The sequence below is a fragment of the Necator americanus genome, chromosome X (assembly GCF_031761385.1).
Source record: "Necator americanus strain Aroian chromosome X, whole genome shotgun sequence".
Lineage (NCBI taxonomy): Eukaryota > Metazoa > Nematoda > Chromadorea > Rhabditida > Ancylostomatidae > Necator > Necator americanus.
In genome coordinates this window covers 6997813-7024864 of record NC_087376.1, presented here as the reverse complement: position 1 = coordinate 7024864, position 27052 = coordinate 6997813, and the positions used below count along the sequence as shown (strand labels likewise).

Genomic DNA, 27052 nt, shown 5'->3' with positions numbered 1-27052 from the left:
TGATGGTCGAATATCCTCCAAATGTAGAATTGACGCGTTTAGAAGGAAAACTCCGTAATCTTTCGCCTTAATTTATAATATAAAGAAGAGAAGGAAAGCGTTGTTAAAAAAAAAAAAAACACAATTCTAATTTTACAGAAAACACCACTACTATTAACTTTCATTGATCAGTCAAGGGGAACGAAGCTAAGACCACCGAAAGTCTGAAGTCCGGCTTTAGCCGGACATTCAGACTGGTTTTTTTTAAGATTCAATTTTTACTGAACACGATACAATTTGGAGCAATCTTGCTTTTTTTTCCTCAGATCCTCTCTAGGTGAGGTCTGATCGTGAATAAAAATGATTGGCGCTCGCATCTCTCATGAAAATAACAAAGTGATTTTTCATAATGGAAAAGTGAAGACAAGAAATTTATAGCACTAATAATTTATTATTTAACGCTTGTATACATATAAGGTTGAGCAGATCGATGGTAGTTGTGTGTACAGCATAATTCAATTGGTTTTACACTAGATTTACATTAATTATGAATTGAGTATACTATCTCTGAGCACAAGCGATATACACCATCCTTTAATTGGTTCCTCAACTCGTGGAATACACATCTCATCCCAAGCACATCCGCTCTGTAATTAAGAATAGAGAAACTCAATTATTTTTTTATACTATTCACCGAATTTCCGTGTTGTCATATGATCATCTGAAATGCATTTGCGCCTAACCGATACTGTTCCCTCGAGAAATATATCCGTGCGGTGCTAACCTTAATAGCATCCGGATCGCAGCTAACAATTCGCATGTTTTCAGTCTCTGACTTCTTCATCTGTTGAAATTGTCGACGATTTGTGGATAGATGAATTGGAAGGGATCCTGGAGCAATGGGACTAACATCGGTTGCTGAAAATCCGCACTTTTAAAATCTTATAATTCAGTTCGTCAGTTCAGTAATAAAACAAAATAAATATTGAAACGGACGATTATCAGTCTTCATTTCGAATAATGCCCTTGAGGAATAATCGGAATCTCCGTTAAATAGACGTGGAATGATTTGTACTGAGTATCGTGCACCTTGACGTAGATGGTTTAGGCGTACGGTAGTCTGAATCAGAAATTATGTTGATTGAATGGTATTCAAGTGACTGTATCTCCATGGAATTTTAGAGAACGAAAATACGCTTTAAATTATTAGAGATATTTTTGGATATTTTAAGAATAATTGCGGAACTTTATTTTGTCTAAAACTTCATTCTTTTAGTAGTACAAGAAGTACTTCGATCATCTTGATCTACAAAGATTTGACTTTTTGAAAAATAGCTAAGAAATATTTAAGAGTAAAGCCAACTTCCAGTAAATTTGGCATTAAGTCTGGTCCAAGTTTGTTTTACACAAATTAAGGTGCATGAAGAAACGAGAAAGAAGTTTTGCAAAAGTTTTCTCTTACAAACGTGAGTTATCAAAAAAAAAAAAGCTTTTTTTGAAATACATTTTCATGTTTTAAAAACATGAAGACGTAGTGAATATTTAACATGAGAAGATTCTAGCGAAAAAGGGAGCTGTAGTTACTAAGTACGGTGTAACGACGGTGATTTAGTCCATAGTTGGCTTCCTGGAAAATTTGCAGTCGCTTCCGTCTTACTTGGGATAAACGAAATAGTGTGTACTATTCAAAACAAGTTAGAATGGTATGGATGTGCATCGGAACTGAAAAGGGTGGAATTGCTGACCCTTGTATACAAATCTCGTTTCTAATACATATTCCAGGTTATTGATTAGTTCACCTGCATTAGCGAATATATATATATATATATATATATATATATATATATATATATATATATATGTAAAACATACATGCAAAAACCGTAAATGTTATCCTTGAAACTATCAGAGAAATCTCTGTACATGACTTACATTCTTCGAGTCATTGATGATAACTTTTTCCCATTGTTCTGGAGACAATTCTTTACGATCCGTGTAAAGGATGGTTGAGCCTAAATATATAATATATTCGTAAATTCGACAACATTTTAAGAAAGAAAAAACGAAAGTGAAAATTAAAAATATGAGTTTTTTTTTTAAATTCAGAAACAAGATGAGGGTGCAGTAACTTCAACTTCGCCTTAGTTCAGCGATTTCATGAATGTCCTCGATAAATACGGTGGATTTCTATCAGTTAATAATAAACTGTTGAACTGATGAAATCGTTCAACTTCCACTATTTCCATTAATATTAACAATAACGGATAAAAATGTTCAATAAAAACTTCTTTTCACTTTTGTTTCACTTTAAATTTGATAATAGCATTGAAAAATAAATAAATAAGCAGATAAACAGGTGAAAATATGTAACTAATCGAAAGAAATGGCGGATTTGAGCATGTTCCTACATCCAGAAATATGGAATAAACTTTCATTCCGAAAAGTATTTAATGTCCGTTGAATTATGTGGGTAGATCCAGTGTGATGTTATAATGATGTTACAATGATATTATATTATCCAGTAACACCAGGGTGGAGGAAAGTTTCTGGAAACGAGATCAGTTTGAATTATTGCTTAGTGGTTGAGGTTGCTACAGGAGATAATTTAGCTAATGCTGGATCTTAGGGTTGGATTTTTTTCAGGATCTATGTAAATAGTTCCAAATGTTCCTGAACAATTATGCTTCTCTTGTTATCTGTACTAACAGATGAATGCATCAGTAATGGTGGTTTTGTTTTTTGAAATTTGGACTCACATACTAAAAGAAAGAGGCATTATTTAGCATATTATTTGAAAGAGTATTTCTTTCTCTACAAAAAAGATGTTTTTGAACTTTCATGATGATTCAATGTTTTTTCGATAATTTCCATATCGATCAAATGGAGTGTCGAGCGGAAAAAAAATGAGCATTTCTGTCGTCCATCTTTGCTTTTAAGCTTTTTCTATGGGAAAGAAAATTGGCCGATTGAACACGCTCCGCTCAATCGGCCAATTTTCTTCCCGTATAACGTGGATTTCCGTGCAAAAGTTGATCACGCCTCCTCAAATTCCGAAACGAGGTGCAGCTTTGAGATCGAAATTGCGCTCTTTGAATCGTTTAAACCAATTTTGCGCCGTTCTTTGTGCACGTCAAAAATGTCACGAGCAGTTTCTGTTGCTCTGACATCTCGACTAAATTGCAAAGAAAAAGTTGATATTGAAAATGCTCATTTTTGGCAGCCTGACGTTCTATTTTATTGATTTAGAAATAAAAAAAAAACAGAAAGAGCCAAAAACGCTATCTCTTCTAGAGGTAGAAATGCTCTTTCAAGTAACACATTACAAAATAATAAATCCTTTTTTTTTCTCTGCGCGAGCTTAAATTTGAAAAAAAAAAACGCCATTACTTATGTATCGATCTAAGAAATGCTTATTTGTAGTCTCAGTACCGATTTTTCTTTCCTAGTTATACTTGCTGAAGTTATACCTGGATTGACTAATCCATACTCTCTAAATGAATTTTCTAAGGAAATACATAGTTTAATTTAAATATGTAAATCAATATAAGGTTTTTAACTGATTTTAATGAAAGAAAGCTAGCCGCTAGTGTCTAATATTTCCATTATTTCAATTATTACCCATTATTTCTATTTTTATGCTAAAAAAAAATTTACCTTGTCTAATTCTGGAAGTTTCGCTGGTGGTATGGTAGGAAAAAACAAAATATCGACCAATATCTCAATGAATTTCACTTTATTTCCTTTAAATCCTCTCTTAGAGTTGTTTTACTCTAATAGAGTCCTGTCTATATACATAGTTTGTGGTTTTTCGTAGAAAGCACGAACAAATTATGCTTAACCTGTATTTATTAAACAAATTATTATTGCTGCTACTACTATTATTATTACTACTATTATTACTGCTCCGATTATTATTAATATCATTGTCATTACTATTACTATTACTATTATTGTGCTTTTTCTACTGTTCATATAGTAATGTGATATTTCGGGAATGTTCGAGTGGATCGCAGATATTTACATTAATCGATAATTGACATTACTCAGGCTTTTATAATTGTAATAAAAATAGTAAAAAGTATCGAAAAAGCTTCAGTAGTAAGAATTTAAAGAATTTAATGAGTACATCTAATACTAATTTGGACTAGATCTGCTCTCCCGTGTAGTGCATCCGCACTCCGCTAGAACGTGCACAATTTGATGACAATTTTCGTGAACTGCGTTACTGTACATACGTGTATGTCTATAATTTCAGAAACATAATGTAAATATGATTTCGTGAATGTATGACATCAGTTCCATGTAAGACGAACAAATATCGGAATGAGAGCACTTTCGAGGATTTTTTCACATAGGATATCACGCAATTCTCAGTAACCTGATATTTTGTAGAATTATTTTGGTCCCTCATAAGACTTTTTTTTGAAGGGAAATGTGTAATGCATTTCTTAGCAGTGTTAATTCTGTTTTTTTTTCTGGAGCATTGAAATGTGTTTATTCTTCTTTTTTTCTCATCAACAACATTAGCAATGTCTACGGTGATGGATCCGAGTGTAAACAAAGATTCTGATGAGAAAACTTGGGCGACGAAGAGTAGGTTAACTCAATATTTACTAATTTATGTAAAAACAGAAAGAGAAAACTCTATTCCTACTTTATCCATGTCACCTTATCCAAAGGAAGTGTTCATCTTAAATTGTAACTGGTTTGAGTGAATTAGCCACTAGTACTTGTTGCCACATGAGTTTGAGTGAATTTGGCATGAGGTGAAAGCGTCCTGAGGAAATTTTGTTATGTAAACAAATTTGTTATTGATCAGGCTATCTCCTTTGGAAGCGATGAAAACATATTAGTTTTCTCGGTAACTAAGTAGAACCAAAATATCCCAAGTGGAATTTGCTACTTGGCACGTTAATTCTGTTTGATCTACCTTTTAATTAGCCTTAGTAAACAAAAAAAAAACATTCGCGAACTTTTTCCATTCCCATAAAGTTAGTAACATTCTTTTTAAAGACGGCTTTTATGTTTTTTTTGGAGGTAAATTACAGGAAATTTCCCCAATCTTTCAATTTTTCTTTTATAAATCATTTAAAAAAAGTACGCTTACCTACTACACTGTTCAATATGTGATTAGGATATGTCCACGAGACTTCAACCTGTCCTGGACCAATATTTCTATAAGCCAATGAATTCCCTCCCTTGTCATTTTTCTCTGTTCCATTTTTCTCTAAAAGAAAAAGTCTGTTGATCTTAAATCGAATACTATAAAGTTAAATAGCAAAGCAGTAAGCTGTCAATGTGTTGGCAACATAGCAAAGCAAGGGGAAGGAACAGCACGTGAATTCTCTAGTTTTGACTTTTGCTTAAAATTCAATGGTTGGTGCAACGGTAATTGATTTAATTCTGATAAATTATAGTTTATAGATCACAGTTCACAATCACTTAACATTACAAAAAAAAGGCTTAAAAAAGTGAAAACAAACGGTTGAGAGGGAAAATCCTCGAAGTAGACGCTGTATTGGTACCCACAGGTTTCCTGTTTCAGTATTAATCGGAGGAAAGATATGTTTGATACAAGAGCCAGATCAAAAGTCTCTGAAGCCAAGTGCAATTGCGTAGGCGGTTGCGCTTGAAGCGGCGCTAGCGGAGCTAGCGTTTGCGATCGAGTTGGGACTCTTGTTCATCTGTGCAGCTCTAATGGATCCAGCTGTGATCCCGTCAGGAACGCAGCCGCTTGCTCGTCGCCGCTTCGTGCGCGGCCACATACGCAACTGCACCAAGCTTCAGCTTATTTTGACACGACTATGGTGAACATAGCACGAACATAATTATTCACAAAAAACCATGCACAAACCAACCAAATTGCGAACTCTCCATTCCAAATGTTTTCTCTTCAAAATCTCCTCATTCTTCTTCTTTGAAAATAAATAAGGAGATTTGGAAGTGGCATTTTTTAAGTACCAGTACCATTACAAGCACAATACAGTGCATTTCAAAAGATGATAAGTAAAAAAATTTTAAATCTCGAAATGACAACTCATCTAACCTCTTGGCATCATGTACAATCAAAAACAAATTGTTAGCTTATCGTTCTTATCGATTTCCCCAGACTTCTTTTGTGTGGATTGTAAGCACTCGAATCGTTTCGGTTATCTTGTGTTCTCAACGTTTTTGAGCCCGACCAGATATTCTTCGCTGCTTCATTTCATAATAGTCTCATAAAACCTCTAAATACGTTTTTCTGGATGTAAAGAAGTGAGTTAATGGCAATAGTAATCGCATTTTATGCTAATTTTCTGGAAACTAGAGTATTATGCATTTTCTGGTTTATTACAAAACTGGCGCACTTGGAAAATGTAGATTTTGTAATGTAGATTACAAACACTGACATGGTCCCGCTTAAGTCCCCTTAATGGTCTCTAGGCGTAGGATACGGTGTTTGTTCCCAGGAAGAACGTTGCAACACGCTACTCTTGCACACGCGCCGCGTCCACGAGCGAGCGGCCATCGAGGTCTCCTCAGCAGCCAATCCAAGCAAAACCAACAAGTTGGCTGCTGAGGGAACCGAAGAGTGTAGGAGAGTGACCGCGATGACAACTGCATTCGGCTACAAGTGCGTTTTCCGAGAAATTCATCCTAACCAGAACATTCCACACCTTGTCGACAAAAATAGGATTTTATTTCATGTTTTATGTTCCCAGAAATTCCCTGGAGGCCATTTTCGATGTAAGACATTATCCCCCAGATACTGGTTTTGCATTACTGTGCTACCAGGATGAAAAAAAAAATCGAAGATATGTTTTTGTTTTCTTACATGAGCAAATATTTGTAATTTTATATGTCAAGAAGGATTTGTGAATTGCAATTCAGGATATTTCTATTGAGGTTTTTTGAGGTTGAGGTGAGCCTAACACACTTTCACATCTTTTTAGTACGAAATGAATTTATTTAGAATAAAAGATAAGTTAATATTCATTCAAACGGGTTCACATGATTTCTTGATGTGTGCTGCCAATCTGAAATTATTTACTCTATATACGAATTATAAATATTTACTGTGAAGTCAGTGATCAGCTGATTAAGGTGGAAACTCGTCGATGTTTGCGGAAAAAAAGTTACAAGTTAGTAATCTAACGTCTCAAAATGTCTTTTGTTTATTGTAAAATGATATCAGAGTATCCTTTTTTTTCATTTCCATTCATGTGATTCTTTTCTTCACATACTTTCCCGGGGATAATTTTTATTATTCCTACAGCAAAAATAGCTCTCACTTTCACAGTGATAACTCAAATCCTTTACTTGAAATTCCTGAGTAAATGTGGAACATAGAGGATAGAATTGTTTAAAAATAAAGTTAAAAAAATTAAGAAGGAAATAACCGTGGTTCTTTGTCTTCCTTTTTATCCTTTTTTATTCTTTTTTAGCCCGAAAATGACAGTGGACAATCCTTTTCCATAATTTTCAATTTTTTCTCACATGCTATCGCCCTTTTGATTGTTTTACTTTCTAAAGCACACCAATAAACAGATAGAAATTTAAATTGTGATGAGAGTTTCTTAAGGATGTACTTTTTTTTTGTATTTCTGCACTTTCCGGCTATCGTAGCAGTCCACTAAAAGTTGAGAATTCGAGTTGGTTAAAAGCTTCTGGACGTGTTTTTGGGTTCTCCTGTAAGTAATCGTATTTCGTTCCCTATTCCATGTGCAAATTCAGTGTATTTTGCTAGTTCTTCCTCAAAATGATGTCGTCAAGCGCAAATCTTCGTGTTTCCACCACATGTTTCGCAGAAAATTCACCGTTAGATTCCAGATAAATTTCGGGAAATGTCCACATGTGAAATGCGAGCTTCATGTACCACCATTCATTACCGATTAGATTTCGTCGCGCACTTTTTTGAACCGCATTTTTCCGAACATCTGTCGGATTAAAATCCGCCTAGATTATGGATCTTTTCGTTTGTTCGTCGGATTTTGTACATATTCCAGAACTGCACGGTTTTTGATGATCCATCGATCCTAGACAGCTTAAGAAAAGGGCTGCTCATTTGCACACAAATAGCAGTTGCGACAAATATTTTCAAAAGTTGTAGATCTAAAGAAAATATCCAGAATTTATGCGGATTTTCATAGGAATGGACGAGATCAAGAAATCGTTCAATGTTTTTCGCGAATCCTTCGCTATTTCTGCATTCATTCACTTACTTCAGGATTATTTTTTTTCTAAATATTGCTCACTTTCATCCCTCATTTCTCACGCTCTCTCCCGATATTTATCCGGAATCCATTGGAAAAAAATTGCCACAGTGATACCGCATATTATCTTTTCTCATACTGCTTACCGATCGTTTTAAACCTGTAGATGGAAGGAGCTCTGATGACGGAACCATCCTTGTTACGAATATTTACTCTCACAAAATATTCCGTTGAACTTCGAAGGTTATCCAGAGCCAACGCTGCTTCACGGTTACTGAGCCGTATCAACCGCCATTGTGAATCGGGTCTATCCTAAATATGATAATTTGTGGCAAAAGTCCTTCTCATGTTTTTTATTTTACTATTTTTTAGACTAAAAATCGTAATCATTCATTTTCCTCTCATTCATTTTCACTTTCCCAAGTCCTTTGCTTCTTTTTAAAGGTAAATAGGAAAATTCTTACTTGAGTAGTAAAAACAAGATGTGAAATGAAAAACAAATAGTTAAAATTTGAAAAGGATAAAACTCCATGAAAAATTTTTTGATGTGGTTTTATGAAGAAAAGAACCATATTATATGTAGATTTTTAGTAGTCGAACATGGATATTGAGAGTTTTGACCTGCAAAATCAAGGCTAAATTGGTCAATTCCTGGATTTGATTGTGCTGTTGGTTAAAAAAAAATGGAGATTTATTTTGTTTCGCTATTCACAAGATTGTTAACAAACAATTGTGGTAAATAAGGTAAACGATACCGTCTTTGGTCTGTTGCGTCGATTCCTAGTCATCTATAGCGATTTATGTTATATGTGCATTTTATTTTTGTATTTACGTAGCAAATGCAGTAAACAATTATTATTAGGTTAGGATAAAATGCTAGAATAGAACTGATGATAGAACTAGAACAACTATGTGAATTACAAATTACAAATATTAAGAATGTATAAGCTTAAAATTAAATTAATAGGTAGATGTCATCACTTTTTTCTTTGGAGAATTCGGTTAAGCAACCTAACATACTCGATGAATCAAATACAGTTAACAATAAACCAAAATCACCCAAGTTGTGGTAGCATCGCATTTTTTTAAACACTTTATCGGTCAATCGGACTAGGATAAGAAAAAACGAGTTTTTTTCAATAAATTTAATGTCTCGTTTAAGGTCTCCTCTATGTTCTCTACTCTGGTGACTGTCATAGTCGTCACTGAACCAGTTCAACCACGCCGTCGCAACGCGTCCGCTGCCGCAGGCGGGTAGTGCGCACATTAGTGCTGATCTACGGATAGTGCGGACACGTCTAAGTAGCTCAGTGGAACGTCTTGTACGGCCATTACGTGTTCTTGGAAAACCGTGTTCCAGGAATTTACTAAACATCTATATGTGATCTGTCATCTACATTTTGAACCTATTTAAAGTTAAAGATTTTTATTGCTCCGATCATTTTTAGGCGGGCCCAAATTTATTGGAAAAACTTTCAAAAGATGGTTTTTTTTGCTAAAATATTATCTATTTACCTTTTTCTTTGTGAACACAAAGGAAGAAGGATTCTGTGGACGAAGTTGATCAATCCCTGCGAGAATACGCCTACACGTTCGAGTTTAATTCAGAATTGTTTGAGGTTTTGCGAACGTGTGGGCCAAGCGTGTGGGAAAGGCTTGGTTGGCAGCGGAGGGGTTTTGAATCATTTGTGAACATTTTATCTCTTTTTTTTCGTACATAGCCATTTTTGAAAGCTTTTTTTTTCACCTTGTCGTCGCTAACGTAGACATCATAGCCAGCGATTTGATCTGTTCGAACATGCCTAGGATAAACCATTTAGGATCAAGAAAGCAAAAACTACTAAAATAATGTGGAAACACTTACGGTTCAAGAATCCATTGCAATTTTACCGAGTTTACCTCATGGGAATAAATAACATCCACTTTTTGAATCGGATTCGCTTCAACTGAAAAATTTATTAATAACTTCAATCACTTTAAGCATTTTCATACCTCTCACAATTTTTCATTTCATAGTTATTTTATTGAATAGGTGACCTTAAAAAAAAAACGAAGAGCTTGGAATAACGACATGTTGTTCCAGAAAATTATTTTAAGTCTCATAGCAGCTACAATATCTTCTCGGAATCCTCTATACAAACACGGATACTATTACAACAACAACAAGGAGGAAAATGTAATCCCGACGTCATCCTATTTGTTCTTGGTTTGCTTTGTGAGGATGATGTATTAAATTACTACTTATTAATTCGATTTATTTCATCGCGAATGTGATTCCCTATGGGACCACGAATAATCTATTTGTGTAAGTGTAGTTTGATCTTATGGTAGAATTAAAAAACATATTCATTCCTTTTCACTATTTCGGCTTTTTTTCTTTATCTATCTCTCTTTATTAAGTCTTTATTTGAAATTCATTAGAATGTGTTTTTACATTTGTTATTACTGTGGATTTACTGTGGATTTGTTTAGTGACGTAACTTAAGTGTTACATTATTGGTTTTCCTTTGCCTTTTCTTATGGCAGTTCTAAGGATATTAAAAAACGTAAAATATTTATATTTTTGCGGTTTTCTTCTACAAGTAGACCAGAATTTGGTCTTTGATATTTTCGTATATTGCTAAAAAAAAAATAGGCTAGAAATAGTCTGGAAGTTGAAATACGGATGATTAGTAGAGAAAAGAAATTAATTTTGATTTAAATAGTTCTTTTTTTGGCTATTTTTATGTTACTTCAGCAAATTTGGCTAATTCTGGATTACACGTTTTTTGAACGCATATTTAGTGACATGCTCGCGTATATTTTAGTATCAGTGACATTAGTCGCACTTGGTTAGTTAGTTACTATTTTAAAGATTCTCTAATTTCTGGATATCCGGACCGACGGGCACGTAACAGATGCTTCTTCACAAGAATGTCCTTATTTTGCGCTCTTTCACAATATACTCTGCTGTTTTTTTTTCCTAGTTTGATGTTAGCACTATGATTACTATTAAAATATCACGAAAAAAAAATTCTATCTTACTAATGATGTTATTATTTGAAGATATTAGCAGAATTGTAAGGATTAAAATTTGTGGAATTTTTTCTTCTTGTCACCTACATAGTCTCAGTGTGCGTATTCACATCACACACCCGCCTGAATCCACATAGTTCAAATTCTCAATCCGATTGAAGGATAGAAAATAGTTTTTTGTCCAATCCAGAAGATGAAAACATTTTTAATGGCTGGTAATTGAATTTGCGCTATTCTACTCAGTCATAAACAACTGCGATAGTCATAATGGAATAAAATTTTACCAGCTGATACATTTCCTTATAATCGGGATGAGTTTTTGGAAGGTAGAATGTTGATGATCAGAGCTTCAATGGATATGAAATCCAGAAAAATGAATGGTTTGTGATTTATTATATCCTCTTTTTTTTAAAATAGAAATTACTCATCCAAAAATATTACTTTTATTTGGTACCTCGTCTATGTTTCCTTCTTCTCGTATACTGCAACATTTATTATGTTTATGAACTTTTTGTGCTTGATCCAGGCAAAATATTTCCAACGAGGGATATTTTCAACAATGATAATTTGAATTTAGACATTGAAAAGTCCTTCAAGTGATATCACACATAGCTGTTATTGTTGACCACATACGTACGGGCCTCGAAATGGATCTCTCTCCAGGAAAAATGTCTGCTGCTTTTTTTTTTACTTCCTAATTGTCGAAGTAATTCCCGAAAATTTTCGAGGAACACACGAGCATTTGTTTGCTTCTTTTCAGGGGTTTTTTTGGAGGATGTCATTGAGAATGAAATTTGAGAATACATTCATGACATATTCTCATATGTACATCGCTTGTTCGTACGGAAGTTCTAAACGAGTAACGGGGTCTCATATTCTCACACTCTTTCGCAATGTTCTACGCGGGACCGACGATGCTTCGTTAACGATGTGATACGAGGAGGTGGGATGTGTTTTTCCCATGGAAATGCAGTTCATTTCGCTAGTCGTCGTCGGCTAACCTCTGAACATACCGAGACGAGGAGAGATCGTTCACCGTATCCCTCTATATCCGCGTGTTTATGGATTTCAGCGTCCGAGCGTCGTGTTTTTCTCTTCGTGTTTTTGTGTACGTTTTGAAACCCTTTGTGGATCTCCTCTGAATTTACAAACGTATGACCAAAATGGATCATAATGACGCTTCCCGACGATCATCATAATATGCGTATGTCAAATGCAGGACCTTGTACGTTTTGTACTCTCTCTTCTTGGATTTTATGATCTACAGAAACTTCCGAGGATCGCTTACCTTTTGGTGTCTTAAATTTGAATTCGCCACTTTCTGTCTGAATATTGTTAGCGAGTGTTGTTTTGATACGTAGAATATATTCCGTATCGCTGAAAAAATAAATATTCTAGGACATTTCCAGAAGAAAATATGTAAGTGGACACAAATATTTTGAACAACCTTTAGATTTAATATTCGAAAGCTTGAAGTTTTATAGTTAATTATGATTTGAATTTAGAAACTGAGATCGGGATTGGACAACTAAGGAGTAACAAATTAAAATGAATTTCAAATAAAGTTGAAATTGAGAATGTTCCAGAAGTTTCTATGATGGACTTGGTCACCATGGAATTAAGGAAGTCTTTGTTTAGATCGGTTTATTTCGTGGAAGGTTTTTCGAGTTCGAAATGAGGGAGCTATTGTTCTTTTTTCCCCCATCTTTCCCTATACATTAGCTTTTAAGGCTAAGTGAACCGTATGATAGGGATACGGTAACGATTTGTCCTTTAACAATTCCTTAAACAGTCAAGCGTAAATGTTAAAGAAACTTGTATTAGAAACATATATATGATATTCTGCAAAAATGTATGATTTACAAAACAGTTCTTTGATTCATATTTCTATGAGAAAGAGTGCATATTCGTTGTTTTCTGCCGAAATAAATTCAAAAAAAAACACAATAACGACAATGTAGGTGTATTGTCTTGTATTTGCAGCTTACCAGTAGTAACATTAAAATGTTATTTAACTGCTTGGAAACATTGTAGCCATGTTCAGGAATTCTTCAAGAAGAGTTCGAGATATACCTAATATCATTGCATGCATTCAAAAGTGTTAAACCATCGCAACAACCTCAACTCCTTAGAATGATGTCAATGCAAAATCTTGAAAAAAAAAAACAAAAATAAAATCAAGGCTTTATTGTACCGTATTCTATTACCACAGGTCTGAAAACCAATAAGTTATGATAGATCCGTTAGTCTACCAAAACTGTAATATTGTCCATATTCCTATGGAATTAATTAATTGAATTAATTAATTAAAATATGCCACTACCGAGCGATGGGACCCATCGGTGATGGGAGTCGTAAGGTGTGCAGTGTCCGTAAACACGCCATAACGATGGGACTAGAGCAAATTTTTATTAGTGCCTAAATCCTTTCAAAAGAATAGGTATGGGTTTTCTAAAACGAGGAAAAGTATGAACCTTCATGGTAAAGTTGAATTGTTAACTCAGTCAATCCCGAAGTTTTTTCTTCTAGGTGGCATTCTGGATTACCTAGCAAAATGAGAACGACTTTCTTTTTTCAGGTATACAGGAAAAATTCACCAAATACTAAGTTGTAGTCAATAAAATGTAACTGAAAAATTAAAAAGAACAAAGAAACGTATTTTTTACTTCCATAGAACCTGTTTGCTGAAATTTTCGTTGAGGTTAGGATTGCGATTTTTATTCGAAGAACCTGAGCCGCACATTCTTTACAAATTTCTGCGCAGCAATTTAATATAGTGTCCGAAAATCATGGAGTCCTTCAATTTTTCAGGTCATATGTATTTTTTTCCTAATAGTGATGCATTGATATATGTTGTATCAATCTTTCCTATTCCTGAGAAAATATACTTTTTCCAATACACGTTTTCAACAATACGAACTGGATTTATTACAATTCTTCTCAGTGTTTGTTGTGTTTGTGACATCATTTTTTTCATGAATTTTCTATGGATCATGAAATGATCCAGCCGAATAGATAACCATTTGTTCTGGGAACATATACAGTAACATTTCGCTCATTTTTTCTTTAACAACGTTTAATCACTTTGACGTTTGAGAAGCTGTTGTTTTGGAAGTTTGCCAAAAACGTCTCTAATTTCTGCGTAGTCGTCTTCTCTGACGTGTTTTACATCGGTGTCATATTTCAGAAAACAAAACTTATGTAATGTTATTTATACTCTATCTTGTATAGTAATTACTATTCTACCTAAGATTTGTTTCGTTCGATTGGATGAATTCCAGGGTATTCAGATACTACCGTCTAACTTATCTTGCTAGCTCGTATAGTAAAACAGATTTCCAAAGGTCAAGCTCATGAATTTAAAGAAAACCACTGAATATTTCATCAGCTTTAAGTGTTATCAGCAAAAAAATTAAATAAACAACTATGAAGCAGCATCATAGAATTAAAAACTGGTAATTTCATAAATAGCAATTCTCTACGTTGAATAAGTCTGAATATTATGTAAATACAAGTATTTTACATGACTACAAAATTGAGTGTCATTTTTTTTTCTCAGTTCGACTCCAACCTCTTTGGAATATCGGAAAAATATGCCCTTTTTCAGCCACATCAAAACCAAATAATTATTTCCATATAGTTTTTCTGTTTGTCAATATCAGTGATCTTCTGTCATCCGTTAATGATGTCGATGATGTTATCCGAGAATTCGAAATCTGGTGCAAGAAAATGATTTTGTTTTAAAAACAATTTTAAATTGACAGCGGTGACAATTGAGTAAAATGAAATATGAGGTTACAGTACAATTATTAATCCTGACGTCTATCTTAAACAAGAAGGGAGTTGCGTCATGTAATATAATTTGGCAGCTTTTGTTACACTATTTAACCGACACAATCGAAATGTAAATTAGGAGACTCTTTTAATGAGTTGTTGCTATTAAATTGTATGTTTATATGAGAAAAAAAAAACATCAAATTAAATTCACTCTCAATGAAAGTTCTAAAAGAAAGGATTTGATGAAGTTTATTCTGCTATCCATACTACTGCTTTCTGGATGTAATTAAAATTAAAATCGTTATTTTTAGATCGATACGACAAAAATGCAATTATATCAAACAGGAAGTGAATGGATTAGGATTCATTTTCCGTTCATCATTTTCAATATTTGCTCTCTTGTTTCCGTTTCTGACTAGTTATGTTTATGAATTAACGCCTACGAAGGGGTTAGAATTTGCTGAGACTCCTAGAATTCCCTTCTTCTTTTTTTGTCCCCATGGGAAAACGGAGGTATTGCATGGATTGGAAGAAAAGGAAGTAAAGAAGGATCTATAAAAGTACTTCTAGAATATCAGCTGGCAATTTTTAACATTGACAAATTTTTTCAGAGAAATTTTCTTTAAAGGCATCACCCCACGAATCTGAGCTGGTGCAGATTTCAGGTGGAGTATTCGTATACAGAATGGGAGACTACGGAGAGGGGGGTGATTCCGTCCATTTCCTCCTAATTGCCGTAAAAAACGGCCCGGAAGATACGGCTTCATTCGTTTTGGCGCACCATTTTGTACAAGAGGTTCGATTGGAGCGCGCCAGTCTTGCGCGGCGCCGCATCTTCCGGGCCGTTTTTACGGCAATTAGCAAGAAATGGACGGAATCACCTCCCTCTCCGTAGTCTCCCATCCCGTATACGAATACTCCACCTGAAATCTGCACCACCTCAGATTCGTGGGGTGATGCCTTTAACCCACTAACGGCAGCGCACCGTATTTTTTTTGTTTTCACGCGTGAGCGAAGCATGAAAAATAACGGTTAAGAAAAAAAAATAACCGCACCGTTGAGCTGCGCTATCCTCAGAAATTTAAAAATCCTGATTACCTGTAAAATAAACGTGATGAAGTTAGTTTTTTTTCCCAGCTATATGTAATTTCGAAGTGATTTTGAGGAAATATTATTTATTCATTCTAACCCTATCACTTCATATTCTCACTTCTGCTTGCATGAATTAAAATTTTTATCCAGAAATTTTATATGTGGATTTTTCTTAGAAAAAACAAGTCAAAACAATTCAAAAGTTTGCTAGTTCTATTATAATAAGATGTGTATTATAAAAATATGAGTTCTTTATCAAATGCATACCTTTTCAAATTATGAAGTACAGCTGTTGGTTTAGTTCCATGAAATACGACTTTTTGCCAGCTACCACTTCCTGATTCTACGTATTGTACATCATACGCTGAAAAAAAATTCAAATTTATTCTCTCTCCTATAATGAGGAATACGCTGAAACACGTACAAACAACTTGATTTTCCATATTCGGCGGAACTTCCCATGTTAAATTCACTATTCCACGACCGTTCGATTGAAAATGGCTACTAATTATGAGATTGCCGATTTCGAAATAATCCGCTTCTGCAATTAGAGGAAAAGAAAATCCAATTTTCATTTTCCTAGAATTTTTCCATGTAGAGAAATCGTTTTCTTTTTTTCTGAGAGCTGCTAACATTGACATTATAACACCTTTTTTTTAGGATCTTCGCTTCTAGTTACTTGTTGTTTTCCTCATTCCCACACTTTTCTTAATCCTGGCTATCATGTGATTCTTTTTTTTTTGTTTTTTTTTCTAATCCTTATCTACTGAGTTGTTCCTGCCAACTCATTGTTTTCTTCTTCTTTTCATGTGATTGTGACTGAAGAACTTACGATCCTCTTATGCTAATCCAAGACAAATTTACATACTGTGGATTTCCTCATGGATCTACCTTGCACTTTAGACCTTTTCCTCATTTGCTATCGAGTTAAATGTCAGTTACAAACTTTCTTTATTATTTAATTCTTATTGTTGTTCACGTACAAAATATAAATAGCTTTATTTAATTATAGTTCGCTTAACCTCCTTTTCCTTCTTTCTCATCAAATAGAGTCGCTTATTCAATACAGGAAACGTCAGGATGCCAACAAATATGATTATTTTGTTTTGAACAGATATCCTTTCAAAATTGGCAAAAAACTGAGCGGTTTAACAATTCTATATATCAAAAAGAATCAAAAGTTCCTATAGTTGGAGGAAGTTATTTCAAATTTGTTATCTTAAAGACAAAACTTAATTATTTATCTTTCATTTCCGGGACTTTTCTCCGTTTTTTTTTTTGAATGAAAAACGAATTTTATTAAATGCTACTAGCAACAATGGAGGAATGTGAATGTAAAAGTGTCATCGTTCAATTTTAAGCACTCAAATTTACAAATATTTTCAGTCTCTCTATTTGATCTCTCTATCTAACTTAATTAGGAATGTGCCTAAGATATCACATTTAGTGCGATCGATAAATCAATAGAAGAACAGGAAAAGTGAAGAAATTTTAACTTCGATTTTGGATTTGAGTTCTAACGAAAAAAAAAAGAATTTTTAAAGACTTTCATGAAATCCCCGTATCTAAAAGTTTGATCTATCTCCAAGCTCAGAGGGACACTATTAAATAAACCTTTGCCCTTCATATAATATAGCTTACTCATATGTTTAATAAATATGTATGGATTAAACTAAATTAAATAAGATTAAAATTATGAGTAAAAACAGCACAACAATTTTTATGAACAAATGAAGAAGAGAAGTAGTTGAGAGTTTCTAGAAAACTAGGATCTGAAAGACTCCTATCCTACCTCTTGGCATATGGATCTCTACAATAGCAGCAGTAGATGATATCCTTGTTGGGCTGAGTGCACTACGAATAGTCATCTCATATTTCTCTCCAGCGATCAATTTCCCCAATGTGAAACTATTTGCCGATGTTTTTATCTAAAATAGGTTGAAAAATTTGTATGGGTAAACAAATAATACATTACATATAACCTTGGACAACTTTAAACGCAACGCATTACAAAATTGACAATGTTAGGATCTTTCCACAAAAAATTGGAGGTAATCGAGGGTGCAATGCAGTTTACGATGATAAGCATGATGAAACTCTGTTTACTTTACTAATCCTGGAAATAAGCGTGTGAAACAGCTTTGTTTGATCCTATCTTCCTAACGATGCAACTTATTACGCAATAGAATGAGGGTAACTCCGTCGTCCTCCAAAATCCACAATCCAACTAGTGTAGCAGCAACTACCTGACCCAAGCAAACTTTGACGCGTTGTGGACTGTCCCCGTTCTATAGAACCCGTACTAAGTTGCATCGTTAAGGAGATGGGAACACGCAGAACTGTTTCAAACGTTTTCCCGGATTAATATGAGGAATTGCGATTGATCATGCTCATACTCGCGATCTATATTCAGATCTCTAACTATTCGTGGTGAGACCCCAACGTTGTCAATTTCGCGAGCTGGTGCCTCCAAGTTATCGAAGAAAAGTCATCACTTGCAAAAAATCCATACCTGTTGTCGATGAAGAGCGGTTCCAGAATCGGATGTAAGCTGTTTTACGTTCACTATATAGAAGAGATCTGAATTTTGGGTTATCACTAATAATAAAGTGATAATACCAGCAATAATATAAAAGTTTACTACAAAAATTCACTTTAGTAATAGTGATAGAAGTAAAATATCCTGAAGCAACACCTATCCTTATAGAGTTGTTTAATTTTATTATCTATAATTACAGCGTTCAACCTATAATTACTAAGAATACCACTAGTTTAGTGAAATTACAAGTTACTAATTTTGTTTTATTGTGATTTCAAATTTCATTAGCAGAATGTTATCCAAAAATTGATCACCGGCGATCGATAGGCCAAAATCATTGACTAGCTGCTGAAAAATTTTGCCACCTTCGTGTTTTATATACAAATTTCGACAAAATCATTTTTTGCATTTTTTTCGCGTTATTTCTTGAGGATAACAAGAGAAAAATTTAGTTTCAGCTGATTCCACTCTAATACAACAATAAAGACATACTACTGTATGAAATAGAAAAAATTTTATCCATAATATTACGTCATAGCGTTTACAGTAGGAGTTTGTTCGATTATTTGATCTGATTTCCTTTAGAGATCAATTTTATTTAAAAAAGATAAAAATAAAAGATAAAAGTAAAACAATGAAAATATCTATAAAATCCTGAAAAAAACACATTTTCATGTTGTGAGAGATGACTTTAAGCATTTTGTATCCTAGGTTTCCAGAAAATAGCGTAAGATGGAGAGCAGTACATTTTTACTTGTTCAACGTTTTCTTATTTTCTTTTATTTTCTCTTTTTTCTGTTGCTTTTATTTGGAAAAAAGAGATAGATTAGGTAGATCAAATAGCTTTTGGTCGAATTGAGATGTGTTGACAAATCATTGAATTCCTCTAAATGTGTTTGTGTTTATTCTTGACAGATTTTGTTTGGATTCATATGAATTTTCCGTAACATTTTGAGTTTATATGCGTTTGACCGCTGACAAAAATAAATACGTACGAAAATCAATCAGAATATACTTTTTTCCAGAGGTTTTTCAGTACACAGATTCAATACGAAGGACTTTCGTTGGAAAAGGATGATGACTAAAGTTGATAAATCCCTCTAGGACCCCTAAAGATGTGAGGTTTATGCCCCGCGGGCAATAATTTTTGGGACCAACCGATAGATCACGCTTTTCCTCAAATTTGTATTCACTATATCATGTTTTACCCATCTCTTTTCGAAAAAAATAGTGGAAGAGAAATGAAATTTTGTGTTAAGTTGTCGAAATCTTAAAGAAATACCGCCTGATGAACAAGGTTTTTTCCTCGTTTCCATTGTTGTGACAACGTTTCAGAACAATTAACTCTTTTAAGAGATATATCGTGGATTAATGGTTTTGAAAAAGTGGAGTTATTTGATTTTTCAAGTTGATTATTTGATACAAGTCAATTTTCTGGAACAGCAAATGGAGAAGGGAATTTATCCTTCATTTATCCCCTCTTTTTTTGGATGCAGTGTAAGATTGATTGCAAATTAGTGTCTTTATCCGTGCAGGTTTAAATCTGCTATCAACCTGTGGATCCCGAAGAAAAAAAATGCTCGATAGCTTTAGTACTGTATCAAACGATTGTGGAAATCCTTTATCACTGCGCTACTATCGCTCTTGTGAACCTCTGCTCTTTTTTCATCTTGCTTTCTTTTTTTTTCGGGATTATTCGAGTTTATTTTGAAAAAAATTTCCTTGCACAATTTCCTCAGTGTTCGGTTTGCGGATGAATTCAAATATGTTCATATCTCATAAACGCTTACCGTGTAACCATTACCGAAAATATTTGGTAATCCGAGACACTTTCCTGTCAACAAATCAACAAATTAAAGGAAATAATAGTGGAAGGGCGGGGCAGAGTCGATGAATCGTTGAGGCGTGGCCTTCGCTTCGTCGCAATGATACATCTCACATAGCTTTGATTGCTCGGGAAAAGTTACCGGAGCTTGTTTCGGATGAAACCATTTATCCATTTTCATCTTTTCATTCCTAAAGTTTCCAAACTCCCCTATCATCTTTTATTTCTGTATTTCTTTCAAGAGACAAGAAATTTTGCTAGAATTTTCTCTATGAGAATTTAACAGAAAATTTATTAGTTCTCCTCCTATAGAAAGATTGAATATGAAATGAATCGGTATATTTATGGAGTAATTTTTTCTTTGTCCCTTTTCCACGCATAACATTAATCAGCCACTTTTTTTGTAGTAGATTTTTTGCTTTCGAGTGCAATACTTTTTTCTATGAGTGGGGTTTTTTTTTCGTTTTTGAGGCCAAGCAATCATATTTTAACTCTATCATCCGTCATCATTCTCTCTTTTCTTTATGGTTCTGTGCTTTACTTTATACGAATACTTGTATGTACACTTTAATTGCCCATATGTTCTTTCCTCTTTCTCGTACCGGAACCTATTCAGCAATTACTTAACTGCTGTTGCTCACTCTCCTCTTATAGATGCTACTCTGGAAATCGTACAATTATTCCCTTCAATTATCCTCACGACTACGTTTATATGTTGTTATCATTACTAAACTTACAACATAAGAACATATCAATACATTGTGAATGTCAAAAGTTACATAGCTGTTCTGGATGACATCATAAAGGACCCTTGCGCCATATCCAAGAAAATAAAGAGAAATCGCACCTGGTGAAGCTCCAACATGTGGTCGCCATTCTAGTTTCACACTTGATGGGCTCAATACATGAGCAGTGAAATCCAGAGGTGGTACAAGTTCATCGTCGTCAATCTCCATATCTCCGATCGTTACCTTAAAGTAAAAAAAAAACAAGTCTAATCAATTTACAGTAACTTTTTTAAATTCTAAAATGCTTATTTTTGTTTAGAAACGATATAAACAGCAAATACGTTTCGGATTTGTCCAACCGGATGAACTCAACGCGTCTACCGCATCGCATACGCATCCCTCTACTTCCTCGTAAAGGGTTCGATATCGCGGTCAACCGGTTGAACACATTGGCCACTATATGTCTTAAAACTAAAAGCATTTGGAATTCTTACCTTTTTATTGATGGTCACAATAAGTTCCTGACCCCAATCTTCAATAATTTGTCCACCTTGTTCTGCTTGTACCTAAATCTATCCTTCATATTTACTTTTTAATATAAATAGTAATGATTCCTGTTTTTAGGTTGGTTCTTATTCCTGTATCACTGGTATAATTTTGTAGGTTCTTGTTCTTGTATCACTGATGTAATTTATTCAAGAATTTTCTCGAATTCGTTCAGAACTTTCGTTTAAGAGCTGAAACTCACATTGCGTATTGTGCCTGTAAAAGACATATTATTTGCGATAAATTAGGTTTAAAGCATTCCATGGATCGCTGTGGATGTGCACGTGTGAAATTAGCAAAACATTGACGCTCGTCTGCTATTGCTTCACATAGAAAACATTATTGCAGACGAATCTAGCTTTTCTCCTAAAATTTCCCATTACATTACTGATTAAAATTCGCTGGAGTTTAAAGGCATCACTCCACGAATCTGAGGTTCTACGGATTTCAGGTGGAGTATTCTTATAAGGGACAGTAGATTATGCAGAGGAGGATGATTCCGTCCATTTCTTCCTAATTGCCGTAAAAAAACGGCCCGGAAGATACGGCTTCGAGCGTTCCGGCGCGCTATTTTCTACAGGGAGTTCGACTGGAGTGCGCCAGCCTTGTGCACGCGCCGAATCTTCCGGGCCGTTTTTTACGGCAATCAGGAATAAATGGACGGAACCGCCCTCCTCTGCATAATCTACTGTCCCTTATAAGAATACTCCACCTAAAATCCGCATCACCTCAGATTCGTGGGGTGATGCTTTTAACTGTAAAAATTTTATTGCGTGAAGTTAGCGTTAGCTCTATGTTGCGAGTAAACAAGTAACTTTTTAAGGAAAGTTCTCAGTGTTCTTACTTAACAGCAGCTGAACAAGACCTCATCTCCCTTTTCTTCGTGATGACAGTATTTTTAGGGAATAACTAAAGCAATGAAATGTTCTACTTCAGGGCTTGGAAGCCAAAAGTTTCATAGATTTTCCTAGTTTTTTTTTTCATCCGGAACTGTTACAAAATTATCTGGATACACTTTTTTTAGATGCAAAGCACGTAAACATATCCGTCTCCATCTTTTTTTTTTGAAATAAAATTTCCTCTTACATCACATGAAAGGGATCAAATTTCTGTCATCAACTTCAGAGAATTTTCAAATAACGATAGTGTTAAGTTAGTACCGGTAATTATATGGTTCCAGAAAGATTTTATTCTTTTACAGTTCTAAAAAACATAAGAAATTCTGGATCCAGGTTGTTGTTTCAGTCGGGATCATTGTAATCGCATCTAATTAGAGATACTGTTGTACTATTCAGATCTATGACGGCCAAAAATAAACTCATTCCACCATTATCGTTCTATTTTTTTCCTCGAAATTCCCGTGTAAATTTCGGACGAACGTACATTATTTCGGATCCGAGACGACATTCATTTATGGTGATGACGAATTCGTGTTGTGTGTGCGTTTCTTTTTTTTCCTTTGTATGATTGTCAGCTAATGGGTTGACATCCAGATGGGAAACAGCATACAAACGTGAGGAGGGCGTCAGATTAGTTATACACATCCTATTCCGACACACATTCACCTCATTCAATGCTATCCTTCTGTATTCCATGGATACGTCAACAAATTTTTGCATTTTTTTCCCTGAATTATTATTATTTGCATAAATGATGTTGACGCGTTTGCATTTTTCACAAACAGAAACGTTTTTTCATAGATTACTGTATCCTTCTAGTTGACTAAACAATATAATTTGTTTTCCGTAAATGTTCATGTTTGAAATGTATCTTCTCCATGGTGTGACTAAAATTTGAGGGCAATAGAAACGAGAACTGTAAAAAATCTTCGACAGTTAAAAAATAAATCTGTATTACCTTCATTAACAAGTTATTTGTACGTTCATTTCTGGGACAAAATATCTGTAAATAACTCGATTCTCCCGGCTTTTTTCATTAAAACTTTCTGATATTGTACTTGTGAGATGGATTCTTGAACTGGTGACCCATTGTTGGGTTAAAATCCGACATCTTTTCTGCTTCATCTTTTCCTTTCTTTTTTTTCTTTTTTTTTGATATCTCTAACATTCTTCTTTGAAGTATTTTTAGAGGAAAATGCCCTGCTATCCAGGGCTAACCACTAAATTTAGCAGCATAATTCTAATGGATGTTTTTTTAATGTTTTTTTTTTTTTGAAATGAAAAAATCACCATTTTCCTAAAGCAAAGTGTAAAGCGTAATGAAGTGATAAATCAGAAACAAATTTCACTTTAGATTAGCTATAGAGCTCTACCTGTACAAAAAGTTCGTTTCCATTCTTGTATTCCGGTAAATTGATCCGTAATTGCGGTTGAGAAGTTCGTGCATATCTCCATGTTGGATCGTCTCTTCCAAGACGATATCGTACAGTGAAATGTACACCTGAAGTATATACATTAACATATCTTACGTGGATTTTTTACTCAAATACTAAATAATGTTATAGATTTCATGGTAGAAATCCTTGAACACGGTTAGCGCCTCAAATGATAATCCCTCTTCTCTCTTTCGAATAACTTCGGAGAATTTCAAAAAATTTTTTTTCGTTTGTGACATGGTCAAGAAATTTGCAGATCTTGAGCTAATATTTACGCAAAGACGTAATAACATCAGAATTTAGAGTCTGAATGATATTTGTTCAACCGGGCAAACGCTGTGCTTCCACCGCAACGCACTCGTTTTCTCTGGTTCACACACATCTTCCCTCCTCTCTCTGCTCTGCTCCAATCGATAGCATATGTCAATCGCTTGAACGTATTCACCATCATCTTTAGGGACAAGCGACATTGGAAATTCGTACTTCGAAGAATCGCGTTTGATTTCTGGTAATTCTCTTGCTTTGAAGATGTATCTTTCTAAAACGTCATTATGAATCCTCACTTAAAATCTGACTTTTTAAATCAGTCTTTTTTTCTGAGATGGTAGATCTTTTTCCTCAAGAACGGTAAAGGTCCAGCATAAATTTAAAAAACTGGATCAAAGCGGTGTTAAATTGCGTTAGGGTGAGTGCCGAAAATGCGACGCTTGTCGTCATTTTATATTCTTTTATATTTTATATTCTTCTTATTAATATACAATTTCTTTGTACTTCTTCTTAGTAAATAATGAAATTGTTGTCTTCTAGAACAAGTGAACCTAAACTTCTAATTTGTTCCTCTTCTCTGATCCCCTGTTACTTCACTTGTTCCTTCCTCGAAGGATTACGGAAAAGATAAAAATTGTATACCTCGAAGAAATCCTCGGTAGAAATAGGTTCATTTGCCTCAATTTTTACAAAACAGTGGTAATTCATCTTTTGAAAAAACCTTCACAAAAGAAACACGCAAAAATTTGAATAACAACTTTGTTCAAAGATTAATCCAGGGTCTATAGGTGAGCCTAGACATTCTTCCTTGAAAATATCAATTAATCAAAACAGAATTGATGCATTGAGAAAGAAATATAATTTTAGTTGGTACTAGAGTAATAATTAGTTATTGGACTCCCTCTAAAAAGCGATTTTTCTTTCCAAAAATATTAATGAAACAGTTACGTCGAATATTGTGAAGATTCAAAAGGCGATTTTTTTGCACCATTTGCAGATTTAAAAAATGAAGTCCTCCTAGAAACCACTACAGAAAAATCGCATCGCTTTACTGTATTGTGTATGGTATAGTAATGCATAGCCTGTTCTAAAGAGACAAAATGTCATTTTTCTTTTGTTTTGATGCGACGGCTCTCAGTAATCCTTATTTTGCACAATGGTTTCCATCATCCGTGATGACTAGATGCTTTAATGAGACGTGGTCTTTACAAACCGCATCGTTTACGGATTCACTTTTTCATTAAAACACATCCACAGACGTTTTTTTTTCGGCAAACATTTTTTTTCCATTTTTTCCCCGTGATACATATTTAGCGATACATATTTTAGAAAAACTTGAGTTTTTGAACAATTCTCTTCCAAGATTTGTATCAAAGATTATGTAACTTCAAGGTTCTGCCATATAAATTATATAGGAATGGAGACTATGAAAAAGTGGGATTTATATTATTTTATAAGTATATAATTTACAGAACACGGAACTCTCTACTAACTATAATGATTACAAACAACATCACAGTAGTTATTTTTCGCAATATTGAAAATTAGAGGGGAAATACATTCTTCTACAATTTGATGTTCGAAAAAAAAGGAAATCCTCTTTACTTATCCGGGTCGATTTTTGTAAAAGTCACATCAAATCAAGATCTAAGTCTTTGAAATAAATGATTTTTATTTTGCAAAACATTTTTTCAGCTGTTCACACTTTTACAATTCTAGATATGTGACTGATTTTTTTCTAGTAATCTATGTAGAGTTACCAAAGAAGTTTCCGTTTCCGTTGCCGCTTTGAATCCGTGCATTTTTAAAAGTGAATATGTAAACTTAACGAACATTTAATCCTTTCAAGTCTTGTTTACCTGGTATTCCTCTCTTAAACATCAACAGAACCCGAAAAAAATAAATAATTCCAGGGAAACTACAGTACGTTAGTTTGGTTACACTCGAATGAGAGAATTTGTCGAGAAATAAATTACGATTCCCGACAGTATTGAGCTCATCTACCACAGTGTTCTTTTTTCCTTACATATATTTTTTAAAGTGCTCCATGACCTTCCAAACTTGTTCCTGAAATCTAGTTATACTGCCAATTTTATTTCAGCATGTGTCCGACACATCTCTTGTCGGCGAGCATATTCCTTTTTATCATCCAGATGGAATCGGGTGACTTTGGAGAAACTATTTCAAAGAAAAAAAATTCTCTTCCGGAGTATCTGCATGTTTCCTGACAAAACACTAATGATGACACTAACTGGCACGAGCTTGTCGGTGGATTGGTCGGCTTTAAGAAAATATCACTTTTTATCCTACTTATAATAATGACTAGCTCACTCAACCTAATCTGGATAGTGTAGATAATTAGTACTAGTAATAGGAAGGCCAACTCGAATCCATGAATAATATGTAAGAAGCGCATAGGGATTTCTTTTTATAAGGCTTTTTTTTGTTGTATCTCGCCTTGTTAATAACCAATAGGATTGCAAGGGACGATGGCAAATATCTCGATTTTTTTTGGGGAATTTTTGTTTTTTATGCAAAAAAACGTACCGTTGTTGGTTGGTGTTCTTGGATATTGCCATTCAATAAAAATTGAGCCAGAATTCTCATCGAATCGTGCATGAAGATTTTGAATACTTGTTACTGGTACGGAATAAATTAAAGTCACTGTGAATAGCAGTAATAGTGGACGAAAAAAATTGAATAGTGTTGTCATAGCGGTAAAATTATCCTTATACAAGGATAATCAGTGCTTATCCG

General features: G+C 34.2%; 2 protein-coding genes across 2 annotated transcripts; both read right to left on the bottom strand.

Moving 5' to 3' along the window:
• Nucleotides 1–928: 928 nt before the first annotated feature.
• RB195_021685 (uncharacterized protein) lies at nt 929–5744 on the bottom strand (the record flags this gene model as incomplete). The annotated part of the gene is made up of 4 exons (XM_064208552.1): nt 929–1099; nt 1912–1991; nt 5087–5206; nt 5654–5744. 4 exons carry the CDS (start codon nt 5742–5744, stop codon nt 929–931), a joined length of 462 nt encoding a protein of 153 aa, XP_064064433.1.
• Nucleotides 5745–6951: 1207 nt separating this feature from the next.
• On the bottom strand, nt 6952–27008 carry RB195_021684 (uncharacterized protein; the record flags this gene model as incomplete). Its single annotated transcript, XM_064208551.1, has 13 exons — nt 6952–6995; nt 8318–8483; nt 9919–9973; nt 10036–10117; nt 12475–12563; nt 16323–16419; nt 16480–16596; nt 17848–17983; nt 18568–18635; nt 21267–21390; nt 21642–21713; nt 23966–24093; nt 26843–27008. The coding sequence occupies 13 exons, from the start codon at nt 27006–27008 to the stop codon at nt 6952–6954; spliced, it is 1344 nt and encodes a 447-aa protein (XP_064064432.1).
• Between the last annotated feature and the right edge of the window lie 44 nt (nt 27009–27052).